The sequence below is a fragment of the Terrapene carolina genome, unplaced genomic scaffold, assembly GCF_002925995.2.
Source record: "Terrapene carolina triunguis isolate 2854851 unplaced genomic scaffold, T_m_triunguis-2.0 Scaffold132, whole genome shotgun sequence".
Taxonomy (NCBI): domain Eukaryota; kingdom Metazoa; phylum Chordata; order Testudines; family Emydidae; genus Terrapene; species Terrapene triunguis.
The window spans coordinates 7,405,532-7,429,222 of record NW_020664483.1 but is presented as its reverse complement, the minus strand read 5'-3'; the positions used below and the strand labels follow the sequence as shown (position 1 = coordinate 7,429,222).

The window sequence follows — 23,691 nt, the reverse complement described above, 5'->3', positions numbered from 1 at the left end:
CTCCTCCTCTCCCACTCGGGAGAATTCTGACCAAGTCACAGTACCTCCTGGGGTAATGCGGTTTCCACCACACCCCTTACTTGGGCCAGACCAATCCAGCGCTACAGCATGAGCCTGAACTGAGGAAGTTAGGAGCAAAAGTCCAGCTGATGGCAATGAGAGCAGACTTGGGTCCAAGCCTGCAAGATGCAGAAAGCATCCGCTCAGCATCTCTCACGCGCCAATGTTCAGATGTCGCAGTGAGTAATGACCGACATGGGAACATGGGGCAGTGAAGGACTTGAGATCACCGTGATAACAAGGAGGGGGACTGGCCTTGGAAGAGCGTTGTTTACAAAGAACGCAGATCAAGTCAGTTTCACTTCACATCTATTTGGGGGCGGAGGGGGGTTCTTTTGTTTAAATTAAGAGTCGTCCAGGCCGCAGAGGGGTAGGTGGTGGTGGAGCAGAGAATTTATACTGGAAGACTAGCCAGTAGAAGCGAGTTGGGGATCGGATTCGAAGGGAAACATGATTGATACACAGGCCAAAGTCGAGATAAGGACAATTTGTTTGATGTTTCAGACAGACAGTCCTAATTGGCCCTGAGAACGGTGGTGTACAGAGTTACATGCTTTTACATCTACCCTGGGAAACAACAACTGTCAATATTTAGCAGGCAGGTTCAGGTTGCCAGCATAAATAAACAGTCTTTGTAATTTGTTAGATGAGTTATAGAGCATAGCTGCTTCTTAAGACAGACACACTCTGAATGTTCCTACAAACACGCAAAAAGAACAGGAGTACTTGTGGCACCTTAGAGACTAAGAAATTTATTTGAGCATAAGCTTTCATGGGCTACAGCCCATTTCATCAGATGCATAGAATGGAACATATAGTAAGGAGATATATATACACATACATACAGAGAACATGAAGAGGTGGAAGTTGCCCTACCAACTCTAAGAGGCTAATTCATTAAGATGAGCTATTATCAGGAGGAGAAAAAAAACCTTTTGTAGTGATAATCAAGATGGCCCATTTTAGACAGTTGACAAGAAGGTGTGAGGATACTTAACATGGGGAAATAGATTCAATGTGTGTAATGGCTCAGCCATTCCCAGTCTCTATTCAAGCCCAAGTTAATGGTATCTAGTTTGCAAATTAATTCCAGTTCAGCAGTTTCTCCTTGGAGACTGTTTTTGAAGTTTTCTTTGCAAAATTGCCACCTTTAAGTCTGTTGCTGAGTGACCAGGGAGTTTGAAGTGTTTTCCTACTGGTTTTTGAATGTTATGATTCCTGATGTCAGATTTGTGTCCATTTATTCAAACATGAGGTTCCTTTTATTAGCAATAAAGCCTCAAAGGGCTAAGCAGCATAGAATTCTGTACTGAACAAGAGGGATATACACTACATTTCACCTTTATTCCTCCTCCTTTCAATCATTATTGGTGTCATTTGTGCAACTTTGAGGTTAGGAAGCACTTACTTAGGTAGCCCCATTGACTTGAGCAAGAGCTGCACGACTGAGCTCTAAACCATTAAACAACTTCCGTATGAAAAGCAGAGCTTAGAGTTTCACTGCTATTGAACAGCTGGGTAAGCCAGCATCCCTTATTTCTTGGCACCAAGCACGCACCTGCCCATTAATCAATACTTTTGTTAATATTGCACTTGTTAAGCAGCAGTCATTGTCACTTGTGAACACCAGGCTTAATCAGCTCCCTGGGAAAATGTTCCCCTAAAGCAGCTGTCCCGATTACCCATGTCCCACTTAAGAAGAATATACTTTATAGATACGTGTATTGATAGGGTGACCATCTGTCCTGTTTTTAAAGGGACAGTCCCATTTTTGGGGACTTTTTCTTATATAGGTGCCTATTACCCCCAACCCCCGTCCCGTTTTTCCACAGTTGCTATCTGGTAACCCTATGTATTGACGTATTTTGGTCAGCTTATTACCATCAGCAACACAGCAGACTGGGACATTGGGCATAGATGGGCTATGCTGCAAAACTACAACCTGCGCATAAGTTGTGGGGGAAGGTGAGATCTGACACCTCCCACCCCCAAACCCTGTGGAATCTGTTAACTCTAAAGGGTGAGGGGAGAGGGACACTGCAGCACATTTAAACTACAGTGTTGTGTGCACCTCCTCCCCGTAAGTTTTATTACCGTGCTAACTGGACATGTTAGAGGTTTTAAAGATGCCCTGGAGAGTCATAATTTAGAATAAGTTCTTTAGCGACCGTTCACTGAAATCTTGCACAGTAGCACATCCTGTTCATCTTACAGTGCAGCGCACATTCTGAATACAGTTGTGCATCAGCTTAAAAGTACGCATTGGGGGAGGGGAGTCCTCAGGCTGAATGTTGCTGCATCTAACTTTTAAAAAAGGATTCCCAGAAGCCAGCACATTGAGGGGGGAGCCACCTGAGCTAGCCAACAGAAAATGCTGAGCAAACGGGTGAGGCCTAAGCCCTCTCACGGAGCTGGGCACCTAACTCCAGGTAGAAGGATGCATCTCCCTCTGCTCGGGATTCACAGCCGCAACCGTCTCGTGGAGTCAGGCACCAACACCAGCTCAGCCCTATTTCAGAAAAAAATGCTGTCATCGTGCCCAGTTTTACTCAAATATCCCACTGGCTAGGGCACACCCCAAGGACGTGGGTGACTTAGGTTCAAAGCCCCACTCTGCCTAAGATGATGGAGCAGGGACTTGAACTTAGGTGTCTGAACTCCTAGATGAGTGCTCTAACCAGTAGGTTCAGGGGGATCCTGGAGCAAGTCTCTCTTAGTCTCTCCTGCTGAAGCTGTTCCACTTTGTATAACGAGTCATTGGCCCAGGGAAAGAGCGACTGACCCCATAGCCCCGTGGTTAGGGTCCTCACCTGGGATGTGAGATCCAAGTTCAAGTCTCTGCGCCAATCACTATTTAAGTATTTTATGCAAATGAACAGCTTCAAACAAACAGAGGAGACCCACCTCAAAATACCCCATAGGCCAGGGGTGAGACTTGGGAGGTGGGAGGCCTGGGTTTAAGTCCATGCTCTACAGCAAGCAGAGGGGGAAACTGAGCCCACGTCTCCCACACCCGGGTTGAGTGCTCAAACTACAGGCCTGTAGCATATAAAGGGGACGCCGCCTCCTCCAGCTGTGTTTTGTGGGGGGCCTATCAGAGACCACTTTAGAACACGTCTACCTGAGCTCATCTAGTGGATTGGGCCCCCACAGGCAAAACAAGTGGGGCAGACCCTGTTTTATGAATCCGGACAGAGCTTAAGCAGGAGTTAGGTGTCAAGCTTGCCAGCGGCAGCAGGATGGAGGAGGCTGTGCGCACGCACGCCAGCAGAACGTTACCTGGCTAAGAAGTTAGGCATCTACAGGATGGGGCAGCAGCTAAACAGGGATTTGGAGGATCTAAATTTTGGATTTCGGAGCCTTAAAGTGCGAGCTAGGCACTTAAGCACCCGTTTTTGAAGCCTATCTTTGGAGAAATAATGTAAAGAGTTACTTGTGTCTGAATGTCAAGGGGATGGAAGCCAGTAAACCCTTTTGTGTCCCAAGCGCCACTCCCTCACACTGGTGTAACTTAGGAGGAACCGTTGATATCAATGGAGTTACACTCCCGCAAGTGATATTCAGAGCCGGTGCCTATTGGTTTTGGTTTTCCTATTAAAAGGGCGCTGCCATCAGTGACCTGCCCAGAAACGGAAGAGGACTTCTTTCCAACAAAGCACTATAGCTAAGGGGCTTGTTGACATCAAGAAGTTGACTGGAATAGCTACTGCAGAGCCAGTCCGGTCATCCCACCTACCCCCCACCATGTAAAAAAAGCCCTACTTCTGCAGAATCAGTAAGGAAGTCTCTCTCCGCTAATCAAGGCCCTGTCCTTGCAGGGGTCTTGAGCATTGGTAGCACCTTGCTCTTGCCTGTTCTCTGCAGCAGTTCAGCCTCCTGAGGACTGAAATACTTGAGTTTAACCCAAATTATTGGGCTCAACATAGGGGTAACTGGGAGACATTTACTTGCCTGTGATGTGCTGGTCAGACGATGATCTCATGGTCCCTTCTGGCCTTAAACTCTATACAAATTTTGAAATCCCTATTTCAGCACAGCCCCCGGGCAGCCTCTGTTGGTGACGCTTCTTCCACAGAGTCACAGTCTTCTACCCCAGCAGAATGTCTGGAGGAGCACGGTGATGCGTGCTGCCCCTCCATAGTTATAAAACACTTAAAAATAATATTGTGGGACGAATGTGTGAAGAACTTACCGCTGAAGGCTGCTGTGGGAGGGTGTGCCTGCATGGCATCTGATCACTGGGCATGCATAGCACTCCGAGTTGGAGCAGTGGGGAACATCAAGTACTAAAGAGCAGGGGCAAGGTTAGAGGCAGGACAGATGTAGCTGAATGCTGCTGTCCTCTCTCTAGGAGGACTGCCTAGTACACTGCTGTCCACTTGCTTTGAACAGTTTGTGGTATAGACAAAACAGAATGCTGCAGAATAGATCATGTTCTTCCTAGCACCATGGAGACTTGGGTAGTCATTTATAGCTATACAGAGTTCACGCAAAATGCTACCAGATCAGCACGGCGACACAAAGGGTATGTCTACATATCCTTGCAGGGTCCCAGCCTGAGCCTGAACTGCACTTTTATAGTCCCGTAGCCCAAGTCCCACAAGCCCAAGTCAGCTGACATGGGCCAGTCCTGGGTCTTTTACTAAGTGTAGACATGCCCCCATTGCCTTGCATCTTTGGGTAAGTGAATCGTCTCAGGGCTTGATCGGTTTTAAAGAAGTGCAAGTATTTGTTCAAAAATTATGAAATACTCAGACTATCCCCCAGTTAGTTATGTGCAGCCCCATATTTCCGCTAAAAACCTTTTTTTTGTTTTTAATTTGTCTTATTTCATATTAGTAGCTGCAGTTGAAGAATACACCTACACAGGGAAATGACATGCACAGAGATGGAACCTATCCTACTTGGAGAAAATGCGTTTGAATGCATACTTTCCCCCCCAAAAAAAGAATGGAGATTTAAAAGCACAATAGGAAAAATAAATAGTGAGTAAGAAGAGCAAACATGAAAAAAAAAGAGATAGTAGAATTTGAACTAGCACAACTGCATGCAGAGAATCCAATTTAACAGACATCAAGAGATCAATTGCTTTTTCTCATAAGTACGAAGGCTGATGTAAGAGCAGCATTCTTTCCAACCATACTAACAATAGGTCAGCTGGCAAAATCAATGGCACCTGTGCTAAAGCACCTGTGTGCCGTAGTGAAGGCTAGGAACGAAGAAGAGAAGTGAAAAAGAAAGAAATGGAAGTCTGACTTCCAGCTGATCAACCCGCTGCTGTGTTCAATTATTGCACATGTCTTTACGCAGCGGAGGGATTTTATGTACGTTAGCAATTCTGCTGCCAAATTATTTGTATTACAGTAGACTGGAGCCCCATTGTGTTATGCACTGCAAAAAACACATAGTAAGACAGTCCCTGCCTTGAAGTACTTAAAGTCTAAATCGACAAGACAGACAAAAAGTAGGAGGGAAAACGGGCACAAACAGAGGAAATGACTTGCCGAAGGTTCCACAGCAGAGCTAGGACTATAACCCAGATCTGTGGCCCCCACTCCAGTGCCCTTGTCCCTACACCATGCTACTCCTAAAATTGTACACAACGGTTAGCTGAAGCTTATTATCAATGCTACTTGAACTTATTGTAGTGACAGAGATAAAGCAACACTCAGAACAGCTCACCGATGTATGAATTAACATGGGCTAATCATAGAAATAAGGTGGGTGAGTTAATATCTTTTATTGGACCAACTTCTGTTGGTGAGAGAGAGAGACACACAATTTTTAGCTACACCGAGCTCTTCTTCAGGTCTGGGAAAGGTACTAAGAGTGTCACGGGTACATGCAAGATCAATAGTTCAAAGAGGTCATATTTGCAGGTACCAAAGCCAGAAGAGTCCCCTGTGATCATCTAGTCTGACCTCCCGTATCTCACAGGCCATAAAACTTCCCCAAAATAATTCCTGGAGCAGATCTTTGAGAAAAACAGCCAATCTTGATTTTAAAATTGCTAATGATGGAGAGTCCACCATGACCCTTGGTAAGTTGTCCCCTTGGTTAGGCGGAGCACAGCCTATTCTCCAGAAAGCAATTTGCCGGAGATACTCTTGTGCTCCAACAGCTACATTAGGAAAACACTGATTTTAGAGAGAGAGTAAATGGTGCTCAGCATTTTCTGAATAATTAGGCCAATTTAAGAGGTCACATGGTGGGTTCCAAAAATTTAGTCACTCTACCAAAGCAGTAATACCCTTTAAAAGTTGTGGTCTTCTCTCATTTTAAGTACTGAAAGACAGGCCCATAACTGTGTATTAATAATTTCCCACACCTGTTTTACAAAACCTACATCCTACACAATAAGAAGTTATATTTACCAGTGGCAAATGCTTATTAGTGCTCCTCTGTCTTTGATGTAGTCCCATTTCCTTTACAGGTCCTGAACAATTTCCATGTTTCGAAAGTTGAGGGATATCCTCTTAAAAATAAAATACAATAGCAAATGACGGGAAGCTGGCCTCCACGCAGGGCCGGCTCTAGGCACCAGCAAAACAAGCTGGTGCTTGGGGCGGCACATTTTTAGGGGCGGCATGGCCGGCGCCAGAATGCCGCCCCTAAAAATGTGCCCCGGCCGCCCTAGCTCAGCTCCGCTGCTGCTCGCGCGCCGCTACTAGCCCTCCCTCCCAGGCTTGAGAGCCTGGGGGGGGGGGGGAGGGCTGGGGATTTGGGGAAGGGGCGGAGTTGAGGCGGAGCCGGGGGGTGGGGGTAATTAAAAAAGGAGGGGGGGCGGCCAAAATTGTTTTTGCTTGGGCGGCAAAAATCCTAGAGCCGGCCCTGCCTCCATGAAAGACTTCTCTTTATTTTCACTTTCAGCTGCAATCCCCATCACAGCCTGCTCACTTCCCTCCCACTCCACATGCTGATTTTTAAGTAGTTTGGAGGGGGGGGGGGAAAACCCACACACAGCATCTGGGACTTACAGGTGACTACAGATTGTTACTAGATTGACTCCCCTGTTGTGTTAACTGCTAAGCTAGAAAGCTGCTCCACTTTAAATATACAACAGATTCTTTTTCCTTTCAAGAGATCTATATAGCACACCCTAGGTAAGCAGGGGGGCTCGCTTCCTAACTCAAAAGCCAGCAGGGAAGAGAAAGGTAGCCCAGTCACAGTTTCCAGCACAGCGTGAAAGTGTCAGTATTGGTGTTATTGCCGGTCTTATTTTTGAGGGCTCTGCTGAGGAGTAAAGTCTTAAATATGCAGTGTTGTTGTAGCTGTGTTGGTCCCAGGATATTAGAGAGACAAGGTGGGTGAGGTAATATCTTTTATTGGACCAACTTCTGTTGGTGAGAGAGACTTTCAAGCTTACACAGAGCTCTTCTTCAGGTCCGGGAAACTAACTCAGTGTGTCCCTGCTATGAAATGTGTCCACATATGAAGTGGAACAGATTGTTTAGCATAAGTAGTTAACGCATATTTCAAGAGACCATTCAAGGGGAAGTCCCACTTGGGCTGTCAGCCCCAGGGTGGCAGGGCTCCGGCTGTCAAAGGCAGCAACAGGCAATTTAAGCAACGCAGCGTCTACAGGGACACTACATTGACCTAACTACATTGACCTAAGTGCTACGTCTCTCGCGGAGGTGGAGTTATTAGGTTGGTGTAGTGGGCAACTTACATCGGTGGGAACAAGGTGACTTGGAACATTGGATGCCACAACAAGTGTCATGAAGCCACTGAAATCAGTCTGCTTGATATCAACTAACAGGATTCTTGTTTCCCACATCTATCCACTAACTCACTACTCACTCAGATTGACTTCTAGGAGTTTAAGTCAAATTATAGCTGAAGACAACAACGTTCAGATGATACAAGAGGCTCCTTCAATAATTAACAAGGCCACAGAGCTCAGAAGAAAGGGATTTTGGACTTTCACCATTCATCCAAGGGCTCCAATGAGGCTCAGTTTACCAGAGGGGTGTGGAGATATGGGTTAGATGTCATATTTATATCTGCATCCACAAGAGTCCCACAATTACAAGAATGCTGGGACTGTCATAAAATATGCTTTCTAAAAGTGTTCACTACTAACAAAACAAAAAACTCCACTGATACAAAAATATTCAAGTCGTGTTCAAAGCACGTAATGCACTGAAATACTCTTCAGTCCATGTGTCTTGGCTCTCGGCTTCTGTGTGGATTATATCTTGCAGTTGCAGCAAAAAGCTGTTTGAATGGTACCTACGAGTTGATAGAATACCTTTGTGACTAAGGCTCACAACAGATTAGTGCAGACTCACTGTAAGTGGTTCTGTCTGCTGAAATGGTAAGGCTACTACCAAATATTTACAAATGGGGAAAAAAAGACAACAACTTTTATTTGATTTAGCATGTTAAGATGATCACTTAACAAGAGGGGCATAAGCAACACTTCTTCCCATTGATTCAACAGTATTTATAATCTTGATCTTCTAAAAGCCTCAGTACAAAGGGTTTGTTTGGCCTTCTTTATGGAGAGAGGGAATAGGCAATCAGAATGTTTATAGAACTCCTGCCAAGACCTTCTTAGCAGTGAAATAGACTGCACAGTATACTCTTTCTTTAGTAAACTAAACAAAACTATTTCAATGTTGGAGCAGGTTTTTTTAAAAGCCATATGACCCTTTTAAAATTCTGTGTGAAATTAGTGTGATGAAATTATATTAGTTATGTATTAAACATATATAATGTAAATGTTTAATACATAACTAATATATTAAACTTTATAATCAAATGCACTGTAAAACATAAGGACTTAAAGTTATTTTGCCTGTATGTCACTAAGGAATGCTCTGCTTTAAAGCCAGATTTGAAAATGGACACAGAGTACCATAAAAAGATACTGGCCCAAACCCCCAGCAGGTGCAAATGGACACAGCTCCTTCAAATTGAATGGCTCCATGGCAATTTAACTAGCTGAAAAGTGACCTGCTATTACAGGAATGCTGAAATTGACTCTGATCCTGATCCTGCAGGATCCTACATACTCTACTCCTCTCTTCCTCTAGATGTAGCACTTTGGCCCCATGACATATAGCATATCAATTCTCAATCACAGATTTTAGGGCTAGAAGGCACTATTATGATCATCTAATCTGACCTGCTGTATGACATAGGCCACAGAGCCTCCTGCATTGATAACTGCACTACCTGCTGATTCCTGCATCAAGCCCATATCTTGTGGTTGAGCTAGAGCATCTCTTTTGAAATCTTAACCCTGTTGACATCAATTGGAGCTTTACCATTGACTTCAAGGGGGCCAGGATCTCATCTCGTGCTTGCCTCTCTCTGCAGCCCACAGAGAACTCTATATCGGGACCTCCCTATCCCCAATATTCCACGTGCCATCAGGGGTCAGTGCACTGCCCTTACCACTCCACTGGGAGGGGGGGGTCAGAGGGGAGGGACATTAAAGATAATCACAGCTTCTCATACACCAACCGTGACTTTCATAGGTCAGTGTATAAGTACCTGAAATGGAAACAACTGTTCTTTCTCCTTCATAAGTTCTGTTCCCTAACTTTATTAAAAATTTTATCAAGTACTAAATGTTTTTAATTGCCTGGTTCATGTTACAGAATAAAATTCTATTGTTTGGAACATAATTCATCTTTATTAGTTCACAACATATGCTGGCTGGTACTAAGCAGGTCTGACAGCGACCAATTTCCTGTTGCTGCACTGTGTTACAGAACCCATAACATAATTCACAAACAATATTAATAGGTGCATGGACATTGTTATATTCCTACATACATAGCAATCACAAGATTCATACCAGGCCACAAAACAACAAGGCCAGGTAGAGCACACTACACTATTAAAATCATCTTTCAAAGCCTCCCTGAGCTGTATAGCTCCGCACTGAGGTCTTCTAATAGCCCTTGTAGCTGGATGTTCAAAGTCAGCAGACAGCCACTTCACCTCCGCCCTCCTCCCCCACAGAAACGTTTCTCCTTTGCTTCAGAGATATTATGCAGGCCACAGCAGGTGACTATAACCATTAGGATATTTTTCCTCACTGAGGTCCAATCTGGTAAGTAAACAATGTCAGCGACCCTTCAGATGGCCAAAGGCACATTCAACTAGCATTCTGCACCTACTGAGCCTGCAGTTGAAGTGCTTCTCAGTCCTGTTGAGGTGCCAGCGTACAGCTTCATGAACCACGAGAGCAAGGGGTAGGCTGGTCAGCCAGGATCACTCTTGGCATCTCAATATTTCAAATGGTAATCCACTAGTCAGGAAAGGAAGTCCCTGCCTCTAGCTTTCTGAACAGTCCTGTGTTCTTGAAGATGCAGGTGTCACGTACCTTCCCTGACCAGCTCGCACTGACGTCGGTAAACTGTTCCCGGTGATCTACCAGCATCTGCAATACCATGGAAAAGGAGCCCTTTCTGTTGATGTACTGAGGCAAGGTGGTCCGGTGCTAAAATAGGGACATGCATGCCATCTATCACCACACTGCAGTTCAGGAACCCCACTGCTGCAAAACCATCCAGCATGTCCTGCACATTGCTCAGAGTCACAGTCCTGCATAGCAGGAGGCGATTAATGGCCAAGCGCACGTGCATGACGATGGGCCCTGCAGTGGATTTCTTGACTCCAAATTGATTCTCAACTGACCAGAAGCAATTTGGCATTGCAAGTTCCCACAGTGCAATTGCCACTCATGTCTTAACTGTCAGTGCAGCTCTCAGTTTGGTGTCCCTGAGCTGGAGGACTGGGGTGAATTTGGCACACAGATCCCGGAATGTGGTCTTACGTATCCAAAAGTTCTCCAGCCACTGCTCACCATCCCAAACCTACATAACAATGAGATCCCACCTGTCAGTGCTTGTTTCTCGGGCCTGGAACGGGTGCTCCACCATCTCCCTACAGCTACTCCATGAATGATACCAAGAACCTTGAATTGTTTCTATGACCCACAGCAATCTAGCCTCCAAGAAAACATCACGTTCCCCACGGCTCCTCTTGTGCCTCTGCAAATACTGCAGGATCAGGTGCCCTGTGCTTGCAACGCTCATGACAATAGTGCAGAGCTGTGAAGGCTCCATGCTTCCATCAGAGATGCCAGGCAGCAAGGAAGGCCGCATGGGTTTGTGGGTCTTTGAAAAGAAGGTGCAAAATATTATGGGCTGCAGATGAAATTATGGGATGGAGAGCACGTTATGGGAATTTGACCACATGCTTCCAGTCACTCCTGCGCAACTCATTTTGGGCCCATTAGGCACTGCAAAAAATTCCCAAAATAGCCTGCACTGGATAGTGGTGAGTTACAGAGTTGCACTGCACTCTGCATCCATACAAGCACTCATGGTGAGGATGCGTACTGCCAACACAAGGAGCCCAGTGTGTGCACACACAAGCGATTTAATAACTGCAGCGGCTGTATGCCATGGTAATTTAGGTCTACATAATTTTGTGGTGTAGACATGGCCCTAGATTTAGACAAGGGACACACATACAGCAGAGGGGAGAATTTTTGAGGTCATTACTGTGAACAGAGCCAGTATTCTGGCTGACTTTGCATGGACCTGCAAAAAAGAACTTTTCCCCTCTACTAAACACCTCTATGTAGGGAGCCATCTTCACCATGGTAGGAGAGCACAACCACAGCTCGATACTAGCAAAGCCAGAGGGCCTACCCTTCTCAAAAGGGGTAGGGTGAGGGCTGGGCCATGGCCCCTCCCGCACTGCACACTGGCCAACAGAGCTGAACATGAAATGAACATGTTCAAAAGGTGGTCAAGCTGCCACTTCGGCATATGCTGCTCCAGATCCACAAGGGAAATTCTGTCTGAGTCCCATAGTTCCAATTAGAGCTGCCAATGAAATGCAACACGTCTGCACCGCACCCCCAAACACAGGGCTGTACTGTCCAGGCAAAAATCTTGCTATTCATTTCTGCATGGAGGGGCAGTAATATTAATAGGTGTCCACGATTCCTAAAGTATCAATGTCTATTTTCATTCTCCGAAAGTTCTTAACAAAAAAAAAAAGGGGGGGGGGCAGGCAACGTATGCTAATTTTGTTACAGGCAGACGTTTGCTTTTCTTTCAGAATGGTACAAAAGCTCAATTTTTGTGCAACTCCAAAACAACTGAAGAGCACGGCTGAAATTTTTCAGAATTGCCTAGGGCATTTCGAGACACTGGGTGGTACTTTTTCAGAAGCAGCTAATCAGTGGTTCTCAAACTTGGGCTGCCACTTGTCAGGGAAAGCCCCTGGCGGGCCGGGCCGGTTTGTTTACCTGCCGCGTTCGCAGGTTCGGCCGATCGCAGCGAACCATGGCCATGGTTCGCCACGCCAGGCCAATGAGGGCTGCAGGAAGCAGCACAGGCCGAGGGACGTGCTGGCCGCCCTTCCCGCAGTCCCCATTGGCCTGGAGTGGCGAACCGCGGCCAGTGGGAGCTGCGATCGGCCGAAGCTGCGGACTCGGCAGGTAAACAAACCAGCCCGGCCCGCCAGGGGCTTTCCCTGCACAAGCGGCAGCCCAAGTTTGAGAACCACTGAGCTAAATGACTCAAGGAGACACATGGAACTAGTGCTTCTGAGTCACTTAAGCACATATGAAAATCCCATCCATTAATGTCAAAGGGAATTCTGTGTATCTAAATCCCCAAGGCAACTTAGAAAAAAAAACAAACAGTCACTTCAAATTTAAACATAATTAAGTTAGGATTGAATGATTACAAATGATAGCCCAGCTGTAAATCAAAGGCAGCAGTGTACTTTGTGCATGGGCGCCTTATAAACAATTACTACAAGAATTAGAGACAATTAAAATACAAGACATCTTATGGGTCTATAAAATTGTGATTTTGTAAATGTTCCAATTAAGGCCCAATCCTGCAATGGATGGATCCCCATTTTGTCTCTACCTGGTTGCAGGATCAGAACGCAGGTGAGCTGGTCTCTAGGATCAGAAATTGCGTGCAGTTTTGCCTGGGACTGCTTTCTCCTCCAGATCAAGCTATTCAGAGGAAAGTGTACCCAGCCACCAGTACAGCACGCTTTTTGAAGAATTCTATAAACAATCATTTACCTCTCATGCTGGCTGGACAAGAGAAATAGTCCAAAAATCTCAAGGGATCTGAAGCTTCTGTATTTAAGCTCGCTTCTGCCTCAGGCTAGCATAGGAATGGGCGCAGGGCCATATTATAATAGTACTTCGCCAGCTTCTCTATCTTCAAACACCTTATCAAAGCAGCAGAATTCAACCGATCCAAAACTATTAATCAATAGGTAACCTGCATCTTAAGTTATGCTGTTCTCCCATTGCACAAAGGCCGTTCTTAGAGAAAAATGCGTCACTACGACGACAAAACCCTGAACGTCCAGCAATTTATTGTTCACCATCTATTTTGTATTAGTTATGAATCTTGTTAGGCAGGGCAAAGTGGAAGAATACTGTGCCAGGAGGACAGTCCTTGAAATAGTAGCCGCATCCTTGATGTATCATCTTCTCTAGGAGAGGGTCCATGGGTTGCCAGTGTTTAATAGAGCATCCCAATCCAAGCTGCAGGGAAACACAACAGAGCAAAGCTCCTGAGACCAAGGTGGGGACTCCAAGGGTACGTCCACACTGCAAGAACAAAAAAATAGCAGTGTAGACATTCCTGCTAGGGCTCTGAAACCCCCCTCCCTCCCTGGGTCTCAGAGCCCAAATGGGAATGTCGACGCTACAATTTTGAGCCCCAGAACATGAGCTGTGAGAGCTGCAAATAGTGGACCCAGGCTCTCAGACTTACTGGCGCAGGGTTCTTTGTTTTGGGGGGGGGGGGGTTTTGCCATGTAGTGCACTCTGCCTCAAGAATGGAGCAAGGCAGAGCCCTAGCACCACAAGGTCTGCACATGACCAAGTCCAACCCTTGAAAGTCGCAGGCGCAGCTCTCACCTTTGTGGGGCTCACCCATGCCAGTGGACAAGCCACATCCCAAGGGCCTACATGCATGATCAGGGTCTCAAACATCCGGGTTACCTTGGAACGGAGCAGTATCTGCTGTCAGCAGCCTTCCAGGAAAAGTTCAGAGGGTGACTGCCATGACTCACTTTGTTCTAATGTTATTATTTATATTGGGGTAGCACCCCGAGACCCTAATCACAAACTGGGCCACACTGTGACAGAACTTTACACACACCGATAAAGGCCCCGCCTCTGCCCTGGAAAAAAAAGTACAGAAAAAAAGAATCTAAGAGCTAATGCCACTTTCCAGCTCATTGTGCAACTCCCACTTCCTTTCCTCCACTGCCAAAACCATCCATCAGCCCTGACCTTATACCAATCCCTTGATTCTTCCAATTCATAAACTGCTGGGACTCCACAACGTACACATCACCTGGCATGCAGACGTGGCAAGCCATACTCTCCCTGTTCCTCATTCTGCATAGTAATTCTTAATAGAGTAACTCCCAGGAGCTGTAAATTGGGAGTCAGTTTATCAACGGCTATCTAGTCTCTCATGCATCTTACTCATATCATCAATCATCATCATCATCATCATCAGGGCGAAAGGCGTCGTTTTAGATCCTATGGAATATTACTGAATCCTTGCGCTGAGATGTTCGATCTTCTCTCTTCTCAGCTACAGAGGACCTTATTTTTGTGCGAGTGCTCTGAGAGAGGAAGGGAGAAATCTGCTGGCATCTCTGGACTCTGGTTTGGCTGTGAAGAAGGGACAGATGTGACACTAACATCTTGTTCTTTCGTCAGCTTCACACCGTCCCTGGAGTACGAGCATCCAAGCTCCAAGGCAATAAACACAGTGTCTGTAAGCACCAACTTTGTACATTTTCCTCATCTCCCTTTATGACGAGGTCTCTTCTTTCCCTTGCCCCAAAACCAGCTATCCTAGATTAATTAATAGAGCAAAAAAAGTTCTTTATTGTGGTTTTGCTATTCTGAGCAAAGTTGGCTACCTTAATACTTCCTGTGTCTTTTTAAAACAACAAGATATCAAACAAGCACCATTAAAGATAAAAATCAATCTGTACCTCAGAATTTGATTGTAATGAGGTATTTGCTCTATCTTGTGCACACAGAACAGGAAATACCACAGATGCCAGGGTAAACTGAACTACCACTGGCATAAGTGCAATTTACATTTGCACCAACTGTGCATTATCTCAAAAAAACATCACAGAGGTCATGCATACAGAATTTTCTCTTTGTTAGATCTACCCTTTCCTTCAATTCTTTTGATGAGTGGGTATGTGTGCACACACACACACCCCCTTCTATATCAAATTCTAGTGTTTTAGTTATGGATCATTTAAAAAAAGGATGAACAGTGAAGAGATGCGTGTCTCACTGAAGCTTTAATGTTATCAGATGTGTATAACTCTGGATTTAGACAGAGGTTTTGACAAACCTGTCCAAACTGTAAGGCCAGCTGCAGATACACATTTTAATTAGCACTGATTACGCGGAATGAAGCCAGACTCTGCATTTGCTTCTTCCAGTACACAAGAGGAAGAGAATGGTTTCACGCAAGTCCAAAATGTGATTGAATTCATAACTCTCTCCTTTTTTGAAGAGAGCAGATTAACCCGTGATAGTCGACCACCTGTCAGAAACATGACAGCAGTGCTGTGAAAAATGTGTCTCTTAGAAGATCTCTCAATGGTTGTAGGTGTGTAAGCAAGGTTACTGTTCCTTCTTTGGATTTCCAGCCATAAGTTGTAAAGAATCACCTTGAAATTTCTCACCTAATACTTACCCAGAATTTAAATTTAAAACAAAACTTCAATAATTAATTTCACAATAAATATAAATCAAAATATTCACTGCATAAGCAGAAAGTGCTCATCCCCAAAGACAAACATTTTAAATAAAGAGACCTTTAGGATGGGTTTTGAAAACAAGCTTTACTTAGTTGTCATGAATTATTAACCAGGCAAAAATCTCTTTTGTTGCCCTTTATATACATTTGATTCCCCAGTTTCAAAAATCAAACTGACACTTATGTCTCTTGTACAAATACCCAACCTTTTAAAAAAAAATGCTCTGGGCATTATAAATACATTTTTTCATGAATATGGAAACAGCAATTCTATACATAGCCATTTTAGAGAATTGCTTCAAGTCATTGTTTTTTTTACAGACAACAGTAAGAAACTGAGTGGAATGTCATTATGGCAAACCTCTTAAAAATGGAATAAAAAACTCTCCAATCAACTTTGGGTCATTTTTTTTCCTCCAAACTTAAGTGCATGCTTAAGTGTTTCGCTGAATCAAAGCCTGAAAGGGACATTATATTTAAACAGGACCATGTGGTATAAAGAACAACCAAAATAAAGGCCTTTTTTGCAACTCCAAAGAATTATTTCTAAAGACTTGAGGGTGCGGGGTGGGGTTGTTTTGAAAACTACGTTTCAGTGGCCTTGATGCTACAGCCTTGTATATTCTGAACCCAGCAAAAACACCAACAGAAAATGAAACCTGAAACACTACAGTACATAAGCAATTAGATGATTCTAATATATTCTTTTGTAACAGGGAATAGATACAAGAGAAGGTTACTTTATAACAAAGTACTACCACAATCCATCTTTGGGGACAAGAGGAACTAACTTCTTGATAATACTTGGATGATGTTTTTCCATTGCATCGCTGGGACAGCACATTGACAAGAGATCAAAGGCCTGATTTGCCACTGCATTGCCCCACTTTCACCCTGGTGTAAGGCCATGGAGTCTGTCAGCTGGAAACATGACGGCACTGATGTCAGTGGAATGACACTGGTGTCAAACAGGAGCAATGCAGCAGGCTCCAAGCCTTCCCAACAAGTGTACAGGAACGTATGTCTCCAACACGGAGTAATAAAAACTGAGGTGTGCAGAGTAACTCAGCAGGGAGGTTTAAATAGGCAGCTTTAAACTCCAATATTGGACCAACCACACAGCAAGGAAAAAATCCTGTTGACTTGAGTGGAGCCAAGATTTCACTCCAGATTGGTCTCCAGGTGTAAATTGGAACAACTCTGTATTATGCCAGTAGTGGCCAATGTCCACAAGGGGCCACTAAGGCATCTGAGGATTGCCAATCAATCATTCTCCTTCTTCCCAGTCACGTGCCCTGTGCAGCAGGGGCTGGGGAGGAGCATGTATGCTTTCGCTACATCACAGAGGAGCTTTCTGCACTGCGGTGTTCCTTGGGCATCCTCTATGCCAGAATTAGAGTGCAAAGCTTCCTGCCCACAGTCCTATCGCACTGGCGGGTAAGCTTGAAATCAATACGAAAAAAAAAGGGGTTTCTTCTCTTACCTTATTCTGATCTGTCCAGTAAAAGAAAAATCCATGTGGATCTGTTCTAAGAAGAATTGGAGTCACAACAGTTGAATCCTACAAAGAAAGGGTAAAAAATATGAACATTAAACTTGCAAGGCAGATACTACAAGGCCATCCACCTTATCTTCACTGTTAACCAATAACAGTCCTAACAGCCACCAATCACAGATTGTCACTTACACAGTTTAATCCCACATCCCAAATCTCCATTTTGATGTCATAATCTATTTCTAAGTAATTTAAATGTTTTCATCTTCTACATTCTGTATATGTGCAAGAGAGAACGGATGTGCCCAATAATGCTCAGTTATACATATTCTATTACTGTAGGAATCTTATTAATTCTGTTTTCCATTTAAATACTTCCTATTTTTGTCTGTTATTCACATATGCGGTTTTTATAACTATCTACATTTTTCTGAAAGCAGTTAAAAAAATCCACTTGTCAAGTCCATATGTGGAATCATTGAAAATTTTATTTATAAAAATTATCCTGAAAGCGGATGTCTATTTCTACTAGCCAGTTACAGCTCATGTAAAGCTTTGAAGCTCAGCCATTTCCCACACAACAATAAATAAGGCCAAATTCTACATATCTTTAAAAAAATATGGCTCTGATTGATCCAAATTAAAATCAAATGTGCTGAAGATTTTTTTAAAAATAAATAAATAAATAAACCCATAAAACACGATTGAATCATGTAAGTTGCAGTCTATGATATTATTCAACATTCCTTTATTCCCAAAACAGATGCACTACACATAAAAATGTTAAAAAGCAGGATAATGTTGATCTGTCTTAAATACTTATATGGCCCCTTTTACTGTAGTATCGGAGCACCTCACAATCTTTAAACATGTTTATCCTCACAACAACCCCCACGATGTAGGGCAGTGCTATTAACCCTGTTTTACAGATGGGGAAACACAGCACAGAGAGGTTAACTGATTTGTCCAAGGTCACACAAAGTCTGTGGCAGAGAAGGGACTTGAACCCCAGGTTCCCAATTCCTAGGAGAGGGCCCTCACCACTGGAGCATCCTTCCTCTCCATAGACAAGCTTTTAAAGACTGGCAATCCTGTCTGGACTGGAAAGGTATTACTTTTGCTGCAGCAAATACTATCTTAAGAAAAGTGATCCAACACTGACCATCTCAGCAAGAGCAATTGGTCTTGAGAAGATAACCAGTGGCCTGGCCACCATGGACCACAGAATGGGAGCCAGATGGCAAACTGATTTGTTGGGTCTTCCCATAGGGTACATACACATGGTCTGCTTCCTGCAGTGTTTACAAGAGAGCACCAAGTGCAGCGGTGGCAATCTGTTCATGGGAGTCAGGGTAGGCCTCATTCGGGTGCTTTCCTCAGGGGTGGACTGCACTTCAGGGTGCAAGGTTTGGACTGTCATCACCATTTTTCCAACAACAAGGGGTGGAACAGTGGTTTCCCTGAGACAGCTGCCTGCCTGTAGCAGCCATGTCACCTTATTTCCCTTGGTATCCACCCTGACAAGCACTTATTGGTCACACAAGGCCAATGCTGTACCAGTTTATAATTTGTTCTCACTGGCCTCTGTGTGTCAGGACTTGAAGACCCGTCTTTCTGATTCAGTCCTCACCAGGGCCACCACATGGTGAGAATGCAGTATGGGCACTGGCTCAGTGGCATTTAGCTTGCTTTCTGACAAGCGGGCTGCGGGAAGGACGGCCAGCACATCCCTCGGCCCGCACCGCTTCCCGCAGCCCCCATTCGCCTGGGACGGCGAACCGCGGCCAGTGAAACTGCTTGTCAAATGCATAAACAAAACACTTTGGAAACATATTTTCTCTAATCTCTTTCAGTTATCTTAACTTTAGCTGTCATTTGTATCAACAGTAGGTGCGTGGGGGGAGGGGGGGGAAATCAGAGAAGTGTGAAGAAGTTTTCATCCTGGCATAAGGACATATACTTTATAGGACCAAACTCTACATTTCTTGTGGATGTACAAGGAATGCAGCATCAATCCTTCATGAGGATTACCTGACAAAACTAACTCACATGTGACATTATCTGCTTTGGGGACATGATTATTTATGGAGTACTTTATGTCAGCTTTACAAAGCACATAATGCCAGATTCAAATACCCTTACTTATGTTCAGTAGCACCTTACTGCACAAAACACTTTAATTCAACAGATAACAGGTAAAGGTATGAGAGAAGACTATGTCCTTGCCCTGAAAGTATTACAGTTCAACTCAGAAAAGCACAACATAGGTCACCCACAGTTCAGATGTAAGATCAAGGGGAAACACTGAGGGAAAGAAGCTATGGAAAGGTAGGACAGTAATAAGGAAAGAAAATAAAACACAAAATGTGCTGGCTAGCATTTTGTTAAATGAAAACCAGAAATTCTCTCTGAACATTAAAGTCATAGACCACAAGCAGTGGAATTTGTCTGGTAAACTACACTAGGACATTAAGGGTATGTCTACACCCAGCCGCTAGTTCGGCGGCTGGGAATCGAAGTTCTGGGTTCGACTTATCGCGTCTTGTCTGGACGCGATAAGTCGAACCAGGAAGTGATCGCCGTCGACTGCGGTACTCCAGCTATACGAGAGGAGTACCGCGGCATCGACGGGGGAGCCTGCCTGCCGCGTGTGGACCGAGGTAAGTTCGAACTAAGGTACTTCGACTTCAGCTACATTATTCACATAGCTGAAGTTGCGTACTTTAGTTCGAATTGGGGGGTAAGTGTAGACCACGCCTAAGTGTCCTGAGACAAGTGTTTTGACAGTCAACTGAAGGGAAAGTCTGATCCATTAAAAAAACCACTAGTGGTACTGTGTATCAGCAAAAGATGACATAACAAATTAAAAAAGTATGGAGGGAGACAAGATATTTTGCTATGATTCAGCAACGCACTTAGGTACCTGCTTAACTTTAAATTTCAGTAGAACTTGCGCCTATGCTTAAATGTTTTGCTGAATAAAGAGAGGCTTAAGCACACACTGGATTGTTTTCCTGAATCGGGGTCTTTCCCAGTTCCAAAGGGTCCAATGTGGTTGCTTGTGTAAATCACACACACCTTCTGGCTCTGGTGTTCTGTCCCATGTAGTGGCATCGAGACCAAGAGAAAGATAAAATGAGTCTGCTCTACAGCCTTAGCTAAGAGCCAGTCGGTTTTTAGCTCATGCGGTAGAGACTCATGCACTAAGCTCCAGAGGTCCCAGGTTCAGTCCCGCCCGCCAATAACCAGGGTCTGTCTGTGTTACACATGTACTAGACGCAATGGAAAATAAGTGTAAAACAAACCTAATGAAGAAGAGATTGAGTGGATGTCAGTATCCGTAAAATACTATAAAAGGGTTCTGAAATCTGTTCCTTTCCAAAAGAAATGATTCACATCACATAACTGCCTTTCCTCAGCCCACCTCTAGACATTTTTTGTGCCGTCTGTACATAAACTGACAGCACAGAAAAAGAGACGCAAGTTGCTCCTCTGAAGGATGAGGCACAGAGGACATTTGGAGGGGGCGGAGGTGTTGGGAATGACAGGCATAAAGAGATTATGTCTAGGATTAATCGGTTTTGCTGGTTAATCATTCCAAGTCAACTGCTTAAATCCAAAAGTTGTTTGGATGCATCTGTGCGGACGACATACGGCTGTCAAAGTACGATTTTTCAAGTCTCGGGCAGTGGGATGCCAGCTATACTCCGCAGACTTCGTAGTGCCACAAAAAGAATTGCACCAAAGCCTCCAATCCCCATAAGGTGACAAAACGGAATCTGCACCATGTGATGCATAAAGAGGAATTATACATAGTCTCTTTAATTAAAGCTTCTGAATAGAGTAGAAATTTTACTAGAATACAAAATCAAAAGCTGTGCTAAAGCGGCAGATTTTTTTTTTTTTTTTTTTAAAGTCAGGAAATGCAAAAGCAAGAGTTGCTACAAGAACATTATTTCTGCTCTGTTACTAATTTATAACAATTTCTACTCTTGTTTTTCATGTTAAATGCACTGCTCTGATATGACAGACTATTTTATTATGTGTATTACAACAGAACATAAAAGTCCCAACCAAAATTGGTGCCCCACTCCGCTAGACATTGTATAAACAGAGCAAGAGAGACAGTACCTGCCCTGTAGAACTTTTATTTACTGTATCGGATTTTTTAAAAATTTTGTCTACAGATCTCGGTCACCCTTATGTCAGCTGTGAGTGACAGCAGCAATGGCTGGTTTCAGACTGTCTCAACGTTCTTGTTTCTAAAATAAGAGCTCTCATCCAGAGCCATACTCCTATTTCTGGTCAAGTATTGACTCACAAGTAGCTTTTTATTTGGGGGGGGGGGAAATCAATCGAAAAAACCCATGAAAACTCCCTATATATTTACATATAAGAAAATGAGGAACCTAAATCAGTGCATCAGGAGCTACCCCTTGGGAGGGATAGCTCAGTGGTTTAAGCATTGTCCTACTAAACCCAGGGTTGTGAGTTCAATCCTTGAGGGGGACATTTAGTGACCTGGGGCAAAAATCTGTCTGGGGATTGGTCCTGCTTTGAGCAGGGGGTTGGACTAGATAACCTCCTGAGGTCCCTTCCAATCCTGAGGAAAAAAAAAAAAAAGTTGTCTGACTTAGAAGATAAATATTTCATATACAATTGTTGTATTATATTTACAAATAAAATATTATTGCACCCCACACTGCTACAAGTCATCCTGAGGAGTATCTTCAAACTCATTCATTCAGTTTACTGTCCCACTTCCCAACCTCCCCAAATGCAGCGGTTTTCCATCCGCACCTACAAAGACAACAACAAAACAAAGGAGACACAAAAGCACTTTAGGAGTGTACGAAATACAATTGCCTTCCATCCAGGTAAACAAGACACCCCTACAAAGGAAAAACACCCCAGAACAAACAAAGAGGGAGGGGGCAAACTCATGTCTTCCCCACCCCAATTGAATCCAACACACAAAAGAAAGGACAGAGAATAAAGCAACAGAAGGAAAGACGAAGCTCGCTTGACTATATCCTCACACAAGTGAACAAAGAGGCTGTTCTCAGCACAGTCTCTCAGGACCAGATTTCTGAAGAGCTCAACTCCCATTTAGGCCCCTGATTGTCAAAAAGGTACTCAAAGCCCAGCAGCTCCCATTGAGAACAATAGGTGTCCCTTTTGGAAAGCCAAACACGTATTTAGGTACCTAATATGGGAGCTGGGTTCTTTTGAACAACTGGCCCTAAATAAACAGAAGAACCAATACATTGCATGCTGACACGTTCATGGAGACGTTCCAACAATACAATCAAGATGTGGGATGGGGAAGAGAGACGAGGGTGGAGAAGAAAAAAAAAAAAAAAAAAGCAGAGAAAGGCACAGCAGATCTGCAACGTCTAGCCAACAAGTCCGGGCCACAAAATGACCACAAATTGTTAGCAGCTTCAAATACCACCCTCTGCCTACTATTGCCAAGCAGAGCTCTGGCTTTTGATGGACTTCCTCTGCAAATTCCTGAAATAAAAAGCTAAACAGCAGCATGGAACCAATCTGAGAGACCAGTACATACATTGGAGGGATTAAAAAACAAAAAACAAAACAAAAAAACCTGATTTTTAATTAAAAACAAATTTTTATTTTATTTACATGTCGCTAGTTCTTTACTCTCTTCCAATTTTATAGCCTTGAATTGCTCAGACATTTTGAACTATTTTCTTTAACTAGTTTCTGAACGGTTAGTATAAATTTCACATCGAGATATTTTCCACTAAGAAGTTTCACACTTAAAACACTCTTCTAGTCCGGTGCTGTATTGGCAGCCAACACCACCTCCTGACATACTGCACTTACAGAAGTCAAGAAAGCTGAAATGCACCAGCCAGGCTACATGCCTCCATCAAAGTTTGAAGTTAATGGGACTTGTGCTCATAAGTCATTCAGGAGACTTGAAAATTCCCCCCTTAGAAGCATAACTTTAGGCTCCCATTTTGGAAAATTTGGGCCTGTGTATATAAAAAAGTTCACTGTAATTTTTAGTGTACTGAAAAACCTAAGTGACTTTTCATTGTTGTAAAGAGATTTTATGCCTCTGAGGCACAATCAAAGACAGTGGGATGCCTACCCACACTGCACCACACTTTTGCCACTACTGCCCGATGCTGGGTGGATACGCTGAATGGCACAAACGACCCAGCGTGAATGCATTCTGCCAAAACTTTTACTGGTGCAACTTCTGTGTTGAGACACGTCCTATGAGAAATGCTACAAAAGTGGATGGATGGCTTTAAGCACAAGAGCAGCAGACAGAAGATCAGGAGTAAA

At 44.0% G+C, this 23,691-nt stretch overlaps 1 protein-coding gene across 2 annotated transcripts in view; it reads right to left on the bottom strand.

Annotated features, from left to right (window-relative positions):
• PLCB1 (phospholipase C beta 1) overlaps positions 1-23,691 on the bottom strand; it is a 637,760-nt gene that overhangs the window by 602,785 nt on the left and 11,284 nt on the right. For both annotated transcript variants that reach the window (XM_024192884.3, XM_024192885.2), the window contains exon 2: positions 17,359-17,436. In XM_024192884.3, the coding sequence (XP_024048652.1) occupies positions 17,359-17,436 (78 nt within the window). The remainder of the gene's footprint in view (positions 1-17,358; positions 17,437-23,691) is intronic.